The 15,767-nt window shown below is 36.9% G+C and overlaps 1 protein-coding gene across 25 annotated transcripts in view; it reads right to left on the bottom strand.

Annotated features, from left to right (window-relative positions):
- Positions 1-1,423: 1,423 nt before the first annotated feature.
- The window catches only part of NRXN1 (neurexin 1), a 675,655-nt gene continuing 661,311 nt past the window's right edge, over positions 1,424-15,767 (bottom strand). For all 25 annotated transcript variants that reach the window (XM_088053912.1, XM_088053915.1, XM_088053923.1 and 22 more), the window contains one exon: positions 1,424-4,386. In XM_088053912.1, the coding sequence (XP_087910038.1) occupies positions 4,079-4,386 (308 nt within the window). In that variant the 3' untranslated portion in view covers positions 1,424-4,078. The remainder of the gene's footprint in view (positions 4,387-15,767) is intronic.

Raw genomic sequence — 15,767 nt, 5'->3', positions numbered from 1 at the left:
AATCACTGTTGTCATAGCTCCTTCAAAAGTGTATGAAGCATTTTCCTAAATGGAATATTCAGTATTTATTTAAGCACATTCACAAGACCTAATCTCAGTATAAAGCAGTTTAGAATTTTCAAAGTGTTTTATAGCAGTGGAAGATAGGAACTGTTTTTCTCCAGATATTCCTGAGCTTAAACTATCTAAAATACTTCAGTCTATATGTAATTAAGCAGATGAATAAATCTCATTGAAGTCAAAAAGCTGCTGATGTGATTTAAGATGATACAAAGTTAAATTCTATTTGGAGCTTTGATCTAAAAGCTTAACTCCATCCCCATTCAGCCGTACATTTAGGCAACTCTCTTAAATCAATAGGATTAGATGTTTACTTGAAGTTGCCCAGGAATTTAAATGCCATGCTAAGTAGGAAAACACTTATGTAATGGATTAACTTCAGTTGAAATTTTATAATTATTATCTAGAAATGTTTTTAAGGACCTGAAATACATTCATTTGCCCATTATTTTTTAAAACGTCATCTAGACAAGAGAAAATGTTTTCACTTTTAACAAATGTTTAAACTTTTCATCCCATTACCTTACCCTCCTCCACCTTATTTCCACTACAGAAATCAAAAACTGGCAAAAAGAGGAGTTCTTTTTTCACACAGAGGGGGAAGAGAACATCAAGTTTTAATTTTTTGATTTAAAAAAATACTAGAAAATTTCAAATTAAGCAAGTCTGTGCATAACCAATTCATTGATATCATTAATACTTTTATAACTGGGCCAGTTGAATGCAAGACCTGTAGGTTTTCACTGAAATGTACAAAGAGCTCTGAGGTCACTTTTTCATGACATGAGTGTCTGTTACTTCATACCAATTTGCCATTTTTTTTACACAGCCTTACAATGAGCAGGTACTCACAATCTAAGAGGAAGAGAAGAAACAAGACAGCATTTGTATTAAGAAACATTTTTATTAACAAAACAGTAAATTCCACTTGCTTAGCATTTCCAATAATGAATAAATTGGCCTTGCAACAAATAAAAAAATTGTAAATATCTATCACAGAAAGCACTATAAGGTTAGGGGCATTGGGCCTCTCTTTGATGTCTTAGGGTTGAAAGTTTCACACGTTATTTAGTGTTTTGTTAAAAAAGGCAACACAATACAGTCATAGAAATGAAGCCATCTCAGTCAAACAAATTAGGTTATTATAGAGAAAGGATCCAATTTTATGTTAGGTAGTTGGTTTATGTCTGTTTTTTTTTGTTGTTGTTGCTGCTTTTAAACAAAAAGAAATTTAAATCCACTTGCTGGCATTTCTGATACATCCATAATTGGTTTTTCTGTTAATTTATGAAATTAAAGAGGAAAAAGGAGAACCTTCAGAAACAGTGTTAAAATTGTGTTTTCTTATTTTAATAGTAGCAGATCTTTTTTTTTTTTTTTTTTTTTTTTTTCCCTTGATGTATGGATTTAGTTAAAGATTGATCTACCAAACTGCCTGGAAGTTGGCCTGACAATGCTATTTCATTAATGCAATCAATACCGAGCAGAAAAGACCATTTCATCTCACCCAAATCATATTCTGTCATGTCCAGTCTCCTGTCAACAGATTATTCTTGTTCTTCTAGGTATCTTCAAGCACTGAAATCTGAACACCACCTGGCTTTCAACTTCTTTCCCCCCTCCAGCTGAAGTCTCTTGGTTCCAGCAATGACCTCCAGTCACCCTTGCCCCTGCCATTCCCTGAGTACAGCTGTCTTGTAAAGGTGGGAGAAATTATGAGTGCCACAGGTGAACAATCTAGGAAATGAACATCAGATGGATTTTGTGGTTTTTGTGGTTTTGTTGTTTTGGTTTTTTTTTTCATTTTTGTGTAAATGCTAATGAAAAGAAGAAGTCATTTCACAAATGCAACATGACACACCTTGGTGTGGTTGGCAAACTTCAAGAGAGGTGTTTTCATGTCAGCTACATGTATTTTTAAAGTGCTCTGACTCCCAGACAGATAGCTGTACCAGTTCCCAACTTTTTTTCATCGGCTACAGTGAGTAACACACAACAAAATGTTTTGTGTCTGCTGTTTAAAGCTAATTTTATATTTCTCCTTCCTGTCTGTAAAGTGTGAATATCGATATCCCTCGCAGGAGGCCTTCTGATGATTTGGTTGATTTCTATTGAACTACCCTCTTTCTGTCTAATGTATTCCCTTTGAACTTCTGTGTAAATAAAATGTTATGTTATGATTTATTGCTGTGAAACTAATGAAATATTACTAGAAAAAAAAAATCAAACTTAACGTGTAAATTACAGCATTACATTTCATGTGTTTAACTAAAATGCATTAATGTTTTATATATGCAAGATAAGCTGTGTCACTTTAAAACATAATGAACTTATACCTGTCTGGTTATGATGTCTTGCAATACTACACAATCAACTTAGCTAAAAATACTTTTTCATATGTCAAAATGCCCACCATTGAAAAATACTATCGTGCACCTCAAGAGTATTTCCGTTTTGGAGAAAGGGATAAATTCTGCAATAGAATCAGCCTGGATTATTACAATGGGTATTTTTAGATCTTTTACCACCCAGTGCTGCAGTAGCTGTTCTTCATATGAATGCCAGATAAACACTATATGATACTTCCTAAGATTCTCAAGAAACTCATCATTCTCGTAATTTCTAAGAACAAGGTTTCTGTAAGGCAAACCATGCTCTCCAATAGTGAAGCTTTGACTGGTAGCCAAAGGCCAGTTTAAGTAAGTGAATAAATATTTAGCTAATTAATGAATGTATATTTCTAGGAAAATTGGCCATTCTGATCAACCTCATTGATGCATATCAGGAGCAAGAGATGGGGATAGGAGGGAGAAGACAAATTACAGTAGAGATATATTTTTGCTTTCTAGTCCACTTCTTTCATACAAACTACTGAAACTTAATTGCAACATAATAGAGCTGTACAGGTAAGAAAAAAATTAGCTGACTCTTATATACATTCATACACATCCCCCTTTGTATAACCACTACACTGTAAATTAAAAATAAAAAAAAAAAAGGGGAAAAAGTCTGGGACAATTTATAATGGCTGCAAAAAAACTGAAGAATGTCTGTTGCTCCAGATGTCATAAAACTCTCTATACCTAGCAACACTTATAACATTGAGTTTACCAAAAATGGCTGAAGAGCAGATATAGTTTGCATTTTCTATACAACAGGCTATAAAACATCACTTATCACAGTCCAGAAAGCACATATAGATGTGTTTTTATATAAACATATGTAATAACATATTAAGCGTGCATGAAAATTTCCCAATGATTGCATCTATGCCCTCTTGTTTTTCTTTTTTTTTTTTCTTTTTTTTTTTTTTTTTTTTTGTGGAAATGTGCCTTATATTCCAGATTTTTGTTTTTGTTTTTGAAAATAAGGCCTCCGTACTATTTTTTCCTCACAACCAGAAAGGGGCTTTTTGAAAGTATTTCTACATAAGTCTTCAGAAAAGCCAGCACTTTGTTTCAAAATGCAAGTTTCCAATCACTGCTTCACTGCACCAGACGGCAAACTCTTTTATGTTTGCTTGTTGAGTCACCATATATAATGACAGTCTTCTCTGACAATAAGACTAACTTACTTCTCAAGAAAGCGCTAGCACTTTGGCTAAATCCAGAATCATAGGTAGCTTCTTTTTTCTGTGTTTTTTTTTTCCTGTTTTGTTTTTTTTTTTAATTTGATTTTATTTTCATATTGTGCCTCGATGTTGTAGTAATACTCCTTGCTTTATGAATGCGTGGTGTCATCATTGTCTTTCAGAAACGTTCCAGCAACATAAAGACAGGCAGAGTAAATGAAAACACTGTGGATGTTAGGGAATTTATCAGCTCCTGTTTCTGAAAAACAAGAGCATGAAATGCTTGTTTTTAAAAACAGTCTTTCCTTTCTGATTGCATTCCCTGTCTTTTCTGTTTGTTTGTTTGTTTTTGAATGTGCTTCATAAAAAGTAAAGTAAATAAGTTTGTATTATGTCTCAGATAAAATGAAGACTATTTCTATACAAGCGTTCTTTTAGATGTTGAGATCAGACATAGTACTCCTTATCCTTATTTTTCTTGTTTTTGTTGGAACTTTTAGCGCTGTTGGGCTGCTTCTCCTTGATCACAGCCCCATTGGATTGTGCTGAGTTACTGATGTAGTTTCGACTCTCATCCACGTGGTAGGATCCTTCGTCTCGATTCCTGTACTTGTACATGGCATACAGGAGGATGAGGATGCACAGCGCCGCCGCCGCCACGATCCCAACCACCATGCCCGTCGTGCTGCTGGATTCACGGATCACCTCGGACGAGCCGGGGTACTCCCTTCCTCCTCCTGCCCTGGTGGGGTTTGCTGTGGGTAGATAACGACAGAAAGGAGAGGTTATCGTTGTGTTTGCACATGGAGGAGTCACTCACGTCTGCTGCTACGGTCATGTGTCCTTCTAGCTGCGCCCATGTGCCAGGACAGCCTAGCCATGTACCCCTCCCACCAGTCCAAAACCAGTAGGGCTGCAGCCCATCCCTTTTTCAGGCTCTTAAACAAGGAAAAGGACATCAAGGGACATCTAGTTCCAGCCTTCAAAAAGTATCATTTGTCCCAGTGTGTTATTAAGCATGTAATGCCTAAACAATATGAAATAACAGGCACAATTTAAATGCAGGGACATGGACATCTGAGAGAAAAGGATTTCCCTCTCTTCCTCTCTCCCTTTTTCCTTGTCTGTAAGGAACCAAAAGTTACACCATACTATTTATTGAGGAGGCAGTGGCAATAAGACAGAATGAAGGAAAAAAAAGAAGAAAATGGCTGACAGCAGCCAATAAATTCACTACAATAAATTCACTTACAAATAAGGTATCTACAGCTCTCCTGTACACTTCCCTCACCAAGCTTCTCACTTTCTCCTTTCTTTCTAATGTTTTCTTTTCTTTTGAAAAATGAATTATATTTACGCTTAGTACTTTTAGAGAGCTATCCAACCCTACCTCCTATTTTCTAATCAGAGTCCTCCTTGAATATGGCTACACTTTAGAGCACTTTTTCACTCAGCTTCTCCCATTCCCTCTTCTCATTGATGCCATTATCAGATGTTCCTTCAAGGATTGATTCATGCCCCAAGAAAACCTCTGAAATTGCAGAGAGTAAGGACTCAGCCTCCTAAGAACCCACCTCTGAAGCCAGACTCTGGTCTTTTCAGCTGTGATATGAATAGAACTGACCTATGTCTTCACAGTGGAAAATCTTGATAGGAACTATTGTGTTTTCTGGCATATTTTGTCCCCTTGCACAGCCATGAGGAATTAAACCCGAATTCCAGGAGGAATTTCTGGTTTAAATGCTCACAGCAAGCAGACACAATGCTTCTAGGTTTTCCATGATCTCCTTTCTTCACTGAATTTTTCAGCAGGAGGGGAGGCAGATCTTTGTATAGAATCATTTAAAGTGGTGATAGCTGAGATAGAGCCTCTCTAACCTAGCAAGTGTCATGGACAAAAATGAAGTGATCTGAGTTTGTGCAGTACTCCTCTAATTATACCAGCATTTCCAAACTTCTGGGAGACTTTGTATCCTCAGCACTGCCAGCCTTGGCTGAGCTTAGGGGAGCCAGGCTGGCTGAGAGAAATTGCACTTTAAATCATTAAGTATGGCTAAAAATTAAATGAGTAAAATAGAGATGCTAACCAAAAGTACTAAAGGCTAGTTTTACAATATATTGATAATGTTAATTTTATTAGGGTGTGCCTACGGGTAGGATTGTACTGAAGTGTGTTAGAAGTGTCTTGCTCAAAGCCCACAAATGCACACTATGCTCCATAGCCACTCTTTCAAGCACTGCAAAGGCATAGTAAGAAGATGATTTTAAGCGTGATACATTAAAGGTAATGCCAGCCAAGTTATCAACACTGGTAAAGAAAATTGCAACAAGTTTGGACAACCAGAATTGAAAGCAGCCACCAGCTACAGGCATCTACAACTGGACTCTGAATAATAAAACATAGCAAAAAAGCCACAACTCCCCCAAAGAGTAAGTTCTTTCTCCACCCTGGTATTACTCATCATTTATTTATTGGTGATTTGTGTTCTTACTGCTGAAACACTTTTTCCTGGCAGCTATTTCAAACCAGTTTAAAGAAGCTGACATTTTGCTTGGCTGAAAGAACAGAGGAAAAACTGTAAGATTCAAAAAAACTGATGTCACATAGTATTTTAACTTTTTGTATCCTTCTGGAAGTTCTTACTTGTTATGAGTTGGTGCAATTGGTACTTTCTATGGCTACACAAGAGAGCTTGAAGGTTTTAAGATGTTTTTGTCATTTCAGGGCAGACGCCACCCTACCAAGAAAGGTGCCCTGTTCCACAGTAGTCAGTGATTGGTTTGGATCCTGTTTGTTCATTGTAGCTATCATAGAAAATTGAAATCCTTTTACACCTAGGGTGTCATTTACTGTTTTACAAGAGACAATGCATTGTGTGCAGAACAAAGACTGAGTATTTCCACAGTGAATGAAAATGAGACAGAGTCTTATCTCACTGTATGTGATTTCAGGAAATTAATTTCTGTTTGAGAAATAATAGAAGCCACTGAACACACTGTCAATACCTGATGGATTAACAGCTGCTCTTCCTCTTTAAGATACATACATTTGGGCCAAATACTGTCAACTAACTTTACAATTAATGTCTACTAAGTGACACTTAACAGCTTGCTCACAGGAAAACATTCTAATATTGCAACCTAAAAGAAACATTTAAGGTATATTTTTCTATGTCACCTAAATTCCTGCCTCTCACCTGATGGCTTTCTATTATTTTAAGAATGCTTTCACAATTATCTCATTTAACCCATCTGTCTGAGAAATAGTCAACCACTACATTAATGTTATATAAACTTATAACATTTCAAAGCATCTGTTGTTGCATTTGTTTGGACTTCTGGAAAAGGAGCAGTTCAGCCAGGAAAAAGACTTGCTATTTTTGTTCCATTTACATGAAAATATGATTTTTACCTGGGCCTCTCTAGACAAATGAAGGAGGAGGAAATAAAAAAGTTTTGCAAAGTATGTACGTTTGTCTGTGAGCACTTTAGATAGGAGCAGCTATAGGAATACACACCAAAGCAAGAGTCCTATTCTGAGACAGGGAGGAAAGGGCCACTGGAAAAAAAATAGCCTTAATTACTTCTGAAATCTATATAAAGAAATAAATCCACATCCAAAACATTGCTGAAACAGCTGCCTTCTATTTCAGCAGTACCTTTGTTTGACTAAGACTGGAGTCAATTCCAAGGGGAATTTACCTATATTTTTCTCCCCTGCAAGACAGGAACTATTGCAAGGGATGGAAGATGACTTCAGTGGAGAGCAAATGGAGATGATAAATTTACAGAAATCATGCTCTTTGCTTTCCAACTCTTTGGGAAACACTAGATGCAGTTTTCTTCCATGCATCTTGGTAGCTGGACCAGGCAGAGCCATTGGCTCCTGGCACAGCAGCAGAGGTGTGTCTGCAGGTAACGTCAGCTACTCAGCTGCAGTCACTTTTAGTGTCTGCAGCATGAAAAAGATATTAACTTCATCCTAGACATCTTACTGTAAATAAGAACTAAAATACCTTATTGGAGTATGTTAAGATTAAATTATATAAAACACTACTCTGATTTCTAAGACTAAACAGTTTTCTCAAAAATATACTCAAAAACCAAACCCTGAAACTATCTACTTATTAAAACAGTAAGTTGAGGTTGGTTTGATTAGGAACAAGACAAAATCATAAAGGCACTAAATATGCTCAAACCTTGCCATAACAGTGAGAGGAAATGATTGTCATCTTGTGGTGTAAGGATTCCTTCTTAAAACAACTTCTCTGATGCACAGCTCCTCCTCTCAACAGCACACAGCTACTGTTTTTTTACTCCCTCAAAGACAAGCTTAGAAGAAACTGAGTTCTAAAAGCCTCTTCTACCACTTACGAAAAACTTTGCATGAAATAATAGCAATTGAGCACAGTTTTACATTGTGTAATAATGGATTAGAAAGTTATTATTCTTGAATGTATTTCTAAGTGGTTTAAAATTTAGAGGGAAAAAAATCTAACTATTTTCAGTGCCCAGTTTTCATTAATACTGTGAAAAGAAAATTGGAATTGCAGGTTCCCATGGTGTTTGTGAATTGAAATTAGCAGACTGAAAAACAAAACAAAAAAATGACAAAAGGACCCAAACCTGTTTTCTTTACATTTATGCCTTCCCACAAACTGTGAATAGGAAATTACTCACAAGACAGAAATGTTTAACTACTGCATTTGCAATGAGGCATGAAGGCAATTATTTACGGGACACGTATTAATTTTCACTCCGTGTGCTATCATTGTAGACCTGTTTGTGGTCGATTTTCTGCAGCATTGTTGGATTCTGGTGAACTGGTTTCTGAGCTCGCTGCAATTTCAGCAGCTCTTTACAACGAATGCCTCTGAAAAACAAACCCCCAAACTCTTCTGCAGAACCGGGGTAGATGCAGCCCAGCTTCAAAAAAGGTGTGATGGTCTGCTGTAGACTTGTGCTTAAAGGAAAATTTTTAAGGTATCTGTTCTACTCTTTGGTGGGCAAACCCAGGATATAACGCATTAAGACACCTCTAAAGTGACATCAACTCACTTAGCTTGTTATAAAAATAGTCTAGCAGTGGAACAGCATCCACAGCTAAAAAAGTTGCTTTGCTAAGAAACTAAACATTCTCTCTGCACTGAACAGAGTGCTTATTTCCAAGTGTAATGATTTGTCATGTATCGACTTCAACTCATTTACAAATCCTACCAGCTCCTTAGGACTGCAGGTTTTGCAAGTAACTTCTTTTTCCCCTGTGGCTGAGAGGTGGAAGGTTGTTTTCTCAACCTTTTAAAATGTCATTGTAAGTCTAAAGGGAGATGGGTTAGTTGGTTGTACAGTGCCAATTGATGGAGCATACCATATCAATGGGGTTTAGGAGTTACTATGTTTTGCAGAGCTGAGTGGAAAATTTTGCAGTTTTATGAGAAGCTTTTGTGAAAATATTTTCCACAAAACTAAATTTAATTTTAGCTCAAATGGAGAATGTAAACCAATATATCACTTATTGTTTTTAGCAGCCTTCTTCCCTGTGATCTTACACTTTTTGTTAGTATATTTTAACATTTCAGTTGCATTGCTTCTCTTTATTATTCATTCCCTCCAAACAAGGATTCTTTCTCCTTTTATCAGTTCGGATGTCCTACTGTTCCCCAATTCTAGATTTGTCATTCAGCTTGTATCTCTCCTTTATTTTCTGTGTGAAGTAATTGTCCTGGTTTAGTGCAAATTCTGAGAAATATTTGGTAATTTGGTACTTTGCTTCAGCCTGACTAGCAGAGTCAGTAGTTAGTCTATATTTTAAATTAGTATTAATAATTTGTAAAAATTACTAATTAGAAGTATTCTCAAGTTGGGAGGGGAAGCTTTTGCAAATAAGATAACATAAGGAAGAGACAACAGAAATATTACACTACTGACAGCATGTCTTCAGGCTGGAGCTAAGCTGCTGCAATTGTGGGCCACCAGTTCAGACAGCTAAACTGGGATCATCGGCTCAGTGAGTTGTCTGCTACTCTTGCCCCTGAAGACTCAGTGTTTAAAGCAAGAAAAGAGCAAGAAAAGGGGCACTGGAAACAAATTTTTGGTGGCAGCTAGCTATAAGATTGGCTGCATTGAACCAAAACTCTGACATTTGGGCTCCACTGACTTCAGGAAAAGTTTTTCTATGAGCTTTGCCAGATCAAGGTTTCATTGCTAGCTATTTTTAGCAGTGTCATCTCATTATAAAAAAAAAAAAAAAAAAAAAAAATAAATCCAAACCTCCTTATCCTCCTTATCTAGGAACTAGTTTTCAGCAGAATACCAAAATGTAGTTGTAAAGCATGAGGAATCTGCTGGCTTGGCCTGCAGAGCGTGGAATGATTCTTGCTCTTGAAATGAGCTGGAGGTGCAGACACCCACATTCATCTCACAACTGTGGGTGATTCCCTGATTTTCCTCCTTCGCTAAGCAGCTACTACATGAAGAGATAAATGTCTATGCCACATGTATATTATATATATATGGCTTGAACGTTGAAGCTGAAAGCACACAGCAATCAATTTGCTCCAAATACTGTCATCAAGTCAGACCCATTACTGACAAAGTTGATAATATGCCTGGGAGAAGAAGGGGCCAGGCTTTCAAGACATCCAGAATATACTTGCACACACACTGGGAGTGCAGCTACTATAAATACTGAGCTACTCCCCCTACCCAAAGGCTCAGATTCAACAGCTACTCTTGTTCAACAGCCTGAATCCTATTACTGCCTAAACCATATATGCTTTTCTGGGAGTGGAAAGAGAAAGACAATTGGAATTCAGGATAGATATGAGTTACATTTGATGTAATTAATGTTATTTTTCTCCTGATAAAATTATTAAAATTATTAAGACTGCCTTGTTTTTCTTTGCTTCTCTCATCATAGTCTATAAAACAATTCTGTGTTTCTGATGTTGGCACAAGGGAAAAAAAGTTTGAGATATCTATAAAGCTTTGTTAATTTCAGAATATAATTCTTGTGTTCTCACTTATTTCATCTTTCATTTGTCCCTTTTCTGAAACTTTTTAAAGGGTACATTCACAACATATGATGTATTCTAGATCTGAATCTACTGTTTAAGCCAGTTCACATTTAAACCATCAAAGTGCCAGATCTAGACCATAGCCCTTAACCTCAGGAGAAGTGCTGGTTTTGAAACCTGTATAGAATAGCATGTCAAAATAGCAGGAGAAGGTTTCATTCAGCTCTTTATATAGTCAGAAGAAGATAGCCTAAGGTTAGACTATTTCAGGTACATGCACCCTTATTATAGGTTACTTTTGCCTTGAATTTTTCCTGCTTCCATTTATGAGCAACATCCTTAGAGAATACCTAGTTCTCAAACTTGTCAGCATTTGTCTGCCACTTTGCAGGCTGTCAAATTACACGACTCACACACTGCAATACCCCAGTGCTTCTGCACAGGTTTAAATTAACTGTGAGCAAGGGGTTGAATTAGTAGCCACATCCTTAGTACCAGATGGGCAAGAGCTAGTGGGTGTTCACACTGTACTGACTGCTAGAAAACACCAGCGAGAAGTTTACAATTTGTTCTTGTTTCCCTTGTCTGGCAGAGGGGCCAGCAAACCAGATCACTGGCAGCAGTCTGGTATGATGGTTACTGGTTTGAGAACCTGCTGCTGGTAGGCACCAACTACTCCAGAGCACCATATTAAGTGAATTTACCAGGTACTGTAAATTTCCTATAGAATTTAGAAGACCTGGTTTAACATCTTATTGCTCAAGATTGGTCTAAGAAAGCCTTGGCATAGAAACTGAGCAATACAATGCTAATTCAGGCCAGTATTTTGGCTATAAACCTTCTCCTACCTTTGCAAAATATTGTCTTTGTTCTTCTACCTTTTTCATGAAAACAAGGATGAAAAATAGTCCTGTGGAAAAGTGACTTTTCTTCACAAAAAGAAGAAATTCAATGCATATGCATTACAAAGCTACAAGAAACATTTTCAGTATAGTGTCCACAGTGTGCAAGAAAATATATGCACTAGATGTAGCAAATCAAACCAGAATGAGGTGTAGCTCAAGGAAAACAATGAGGTTGCATCAATCAAGGCACCAGTAACACATGGTCTAATTTCAAACAAACTAGAACTCATTTATTTATTCAACAGTCTACGTGCACTCATGATCCTAAGTTTAAACTTGATTTAAAGGACAAATTTTTAGGATTATACACTTTAATTTAGGATTTTTTTAAGCAGATTGACATGAAAATTAATGGAACTTTTTTCCAGATTCAATCATCTCTCTACTTCATCCTTATGAAAGTAAATCCTCTGCCTTTCCAAATTCCTTATCAAATCGGGAAAAAAGAGTCTTTGTAAAGTCAGCAAATTACTTGCCTGTTTCTGAAAACCTCAGTTTTGCAATTACTAAGTAATTTTCTGCATTTTTCACCCAATGTCAGACTATGAAGTTCATCTGTGGAAAATGTTTTTAAGAGTCCACATAATCTATATTTGGCCTTATTTCATAGTTTTCAGTAAATATAATGTGTTTTACAGACTATTTTTCAGTTCAGTGAATCTTTGGTTCAAGATTAAAGACACCTTTTTTAAAAATGGTGGAAACTCCTCATAGTGGAGGCTGTTAAAGAACACACATCTTTATTTCTGTGGCTAACAACAAGGAATAACAAAATATTTAGAGCTGTCTAGAACCTATTTTCATTTACTAATGATACATGTGCAGCCACTGGAGCTTAATGTGCTTTATTACTGAAAATCTTGAATACCAGGCTTGGAAACCATGTCTGCTTTATTGAAGAGAGCATGGACATTGATCTAATTTAATTTTTTTCATTTCTGATGAAGCCACTGCATTCACAGACAATTAATTTTTAAGGTCTATGCAATACCTTATCTGTAAGACAGGTTCATTTTTCAGAAATATCAAAAAAGGACAGGTCAAGCAACTGCTCATATACAAGCAACATTTTTTCCTGTAAATTCTTCTGGAGAAAATCAGGAAAGTAAATCCTCAATTAACTTGAACTAAAGGATGTGATATTCACAGACATTTCACTGAAATATCTAGGGAATGTTCTAGTACTGGAAAATCTAGGGGATTCCTCTGAAGTCGGTGGATTTGTGAATGAGTGATGTGGAGGGCCTGGTTTGCTTCTCTAGGTACATATCTCAGTCCTGGTATCACAGCAGCATCTTGTGCTGCAGCTTTGCCTGTGAATGCCTTCAGAACTGACCCACTAGCTGTCTTTTACATCTTTAAAAGAAAGAAAAATAACAGACTCCTCTTTCTTTGGATACTCCTTCAGGGGCATTGAGTAATGCACCCATTTTTCTTGAATTATTGTTCATAAAGAGTATATTTCTTGAAACTATTCAAAACATCACCACTTGGTTTTGTCTGTTCTGTGGAGATGTCTAACTCCAAACCACTGAACATGAAACAGCAGGACTAACAACTGTCACTTTGTAAATTTCTCTGCACAAAGGTTGCCTTTTCGCCTTGTCTGCTTATGTCTGAAGAAGGAAATAAAGATTTAGGTGTTTCCACACAAATAATAACCCCAGTGTTTGCACTGTGAATGTTTGCTAGCCGGGATTAAACCACAGCAGCCATTCTGATATAATTCCTCCACATTTTATAAAGTGAGAAGACCCGGCTTTAGCAAGGATATATGTGTGGAATCCGAATGCACCCTCAAAGTTCACACCCAAGGAAAACCGTTCATCATTTACGCGCCAGCGGAGAAGCTCTTGCTCGAGTTAAGAGAGAGCCTTGTGTGATTTATAGCAGGCTGATGTCAATATTTCTCAGCAGCCACTGAGCACGGGGTGCTGCTGGTGTTGCACTGCTAGAAAACCATTGTGTACAGGAAAAGAGCCAGCACCCCAGCATCCACCTATATTCTTCCCTCTGACACTGGGAAAGTATGAAAGGACTAAGGACTGGCTAGAAACCTCCAATTCCACTCAGCATTCCCAAGTTTTGATGGCATGGCTGGCAAAGAGTAGAGGTCAACATTGGCACAATGGATCAATAATGATTTTTAACCTCACTTCTTTAGATAATTTGGAAAAAAACCTATTTGATAAAATTCAAATTACAAATGCCATATTTGTAATTCACTGTGACAGACACTAGGACCTCAGCCTGTTGACAAAGAAGTAGTTCAGTTCACAATAAAATAATTTGGAAAAAGGCAGCCTTTACTTTCTGTTCCTCTGGAGAAAGCTTTGTGATTTATAAAAGAAAAAAAATTAAATAGGTTTAACAGATATTTTAACTTCAATTGAAGGAAGATTAACCTATATCTTAATCCCCTCAGCTCTTTTATGCATAGTCATTGTACTGGTAACATTAGGAAAGTTTGTAAATAAATAATAATTTTCACCTTATAGTGGCTTATACACAGATTCTATGTGTATTGCAGCTAAACATTTTAAAAGTCTGATTCAAGACAACCCAGTGATCTTTCTGGTACTGGAAATGCATATAGAACTGCAGGATAATTGGACTGAGGCACAAATATTCCCTTTATGTCTTGAGCCATAATGAACATAGTAGCCCTATGAACTAACTGTAATTTTATTTTTCTTTGTTTCAGCTTCTTGCACAACGAATTCCACAAAGAGAATTAAATAGGGCACTTGCAGTGATGTATAAATTATAGGAGTCACTTCACCTCCTACTGCAAAGTTATCTTGCTGCCAGATGCATCAGGAATACAGTGCAGTAATTCGTGACAGGGAAAGAAAGCAAAACTTCTAGTAATGAGCATAAAACACTCACAATCCGTATTTCACAGTTCTGCCTGCTAGAAAAAACAGGTATCAATGCTGGGACAAAACCTAAACCATCACATGGTGGCTGAAAACATAGAATTCTGAGCTATCTCATCTATCCAACATGTCACAGAGAAGAGGACATGCACGTGTAGGGAGCAGCTTGCATGTGAAGCCCCACACTGTTCTGCTCACAGGACAAAGCCTTCACCAAAGAGTCTGACTCTCTAAGAGCCACTTTCAGAAGTGGCTTGTTCACTCTCTAGGCTAAACTGGTGCTTTGGAGATTTCTACTTGTCACCAGTTTTCTTCAATGCAGTTAGCCTGGCCAATGTGTAGGAAAAATTAAAAATATGCTCAAAGATCTATCAGATCTATCTATCCTATTAACCATTCTTACTTAATAATATAGGAAAATAAATTATTTAATTTACCCCTCTGAATTAAGAGTTAGGTTTAAGAAAGCCAACAAGTGCTACCAGCTGTTATACATGACTGAACTCCATTCTGATTATTCTTATTCTTTTTATCCACAGAATAGTAAAAGAGAAGATCTGCCACCAGTCAAACACTACCCTGGGAAGTGGAAGCCAAAAATCAAGAGACAATGGAGTATTTTCTTTGGTTGCAACGTGTGGAGTTCCACTGGTTGAAAGACACTTGTTTGAACCTGAAGAAAAACCTCTCTTTCACTTTGAAGGTTACATTCTGCTAAAATTTCCAAGACCTGTGAATACTCTGGCCTTACGACCACCAAAACCTCTACTTATCCAGTTTCTGATGGGGCTGTCAGGAGAAGTTTTCAACCTAATTGTGAGCTTAAACCTCTGTTGAGTCACAAATTGGAGAGAGATTTAAAATTCATTTGCAGAAAAAGAACTGTTTGTGTGTTTGTCTAAAACTGTAAGACTTTTTTCCTGGTTGAGAGTTCCCTGCCATTAAACTCAGTGATTTTACTTCATTTGACCCAGCTCAGACCTCTCTGCCTTTTGGAACATTTCAATAGCTACAGAAGTGGTTAGATAATAGCTAACAAATAAAATACCAGCCCAGAGTAACTGGAACAAATAAGCTGTGTAGCACAAATGCTCACTGAAACTCAGCAGAAATCAGAGCTCTCTACAGAGCTCAGCAATGGCTGGAACAGCAGTCCTGACATGCAGAATGGCAATTTGTCCACCTGCAGTTTTATAACTCCTCATGTAAAATCAGTGAGTTGTCCCAGGTTCTTTCTTTTGGCTAGGTTACCACTAAAATTTTTTAACTTGTCTACAAATGAAAAGGTTTTATTATTTCCTCCATGACATGAAGTTGAGGACATATAAACTATTTT

This window comes from Pseudopodoces humilis, chromosome 3 (genome assembly GCF_049639895.1).
Source record: "Pseudopodoces humilis isolate 2021_Gansu_Grassland_sample_001 chromosome 3, ASM4963989v1, whole genome shotgun sequence".
Lineage (NCBI taxonomy): Eukaryota > Metazoa > Chordata > Aves > Passeriformes > Paridae > Pseudopodoces > Pseudopodoces humilis.
The sequence above is the reverse complement of the archived record's forward strand: the minus strand, read 5'-3'. Positions and strand labels throughout refer to the sequence as shown.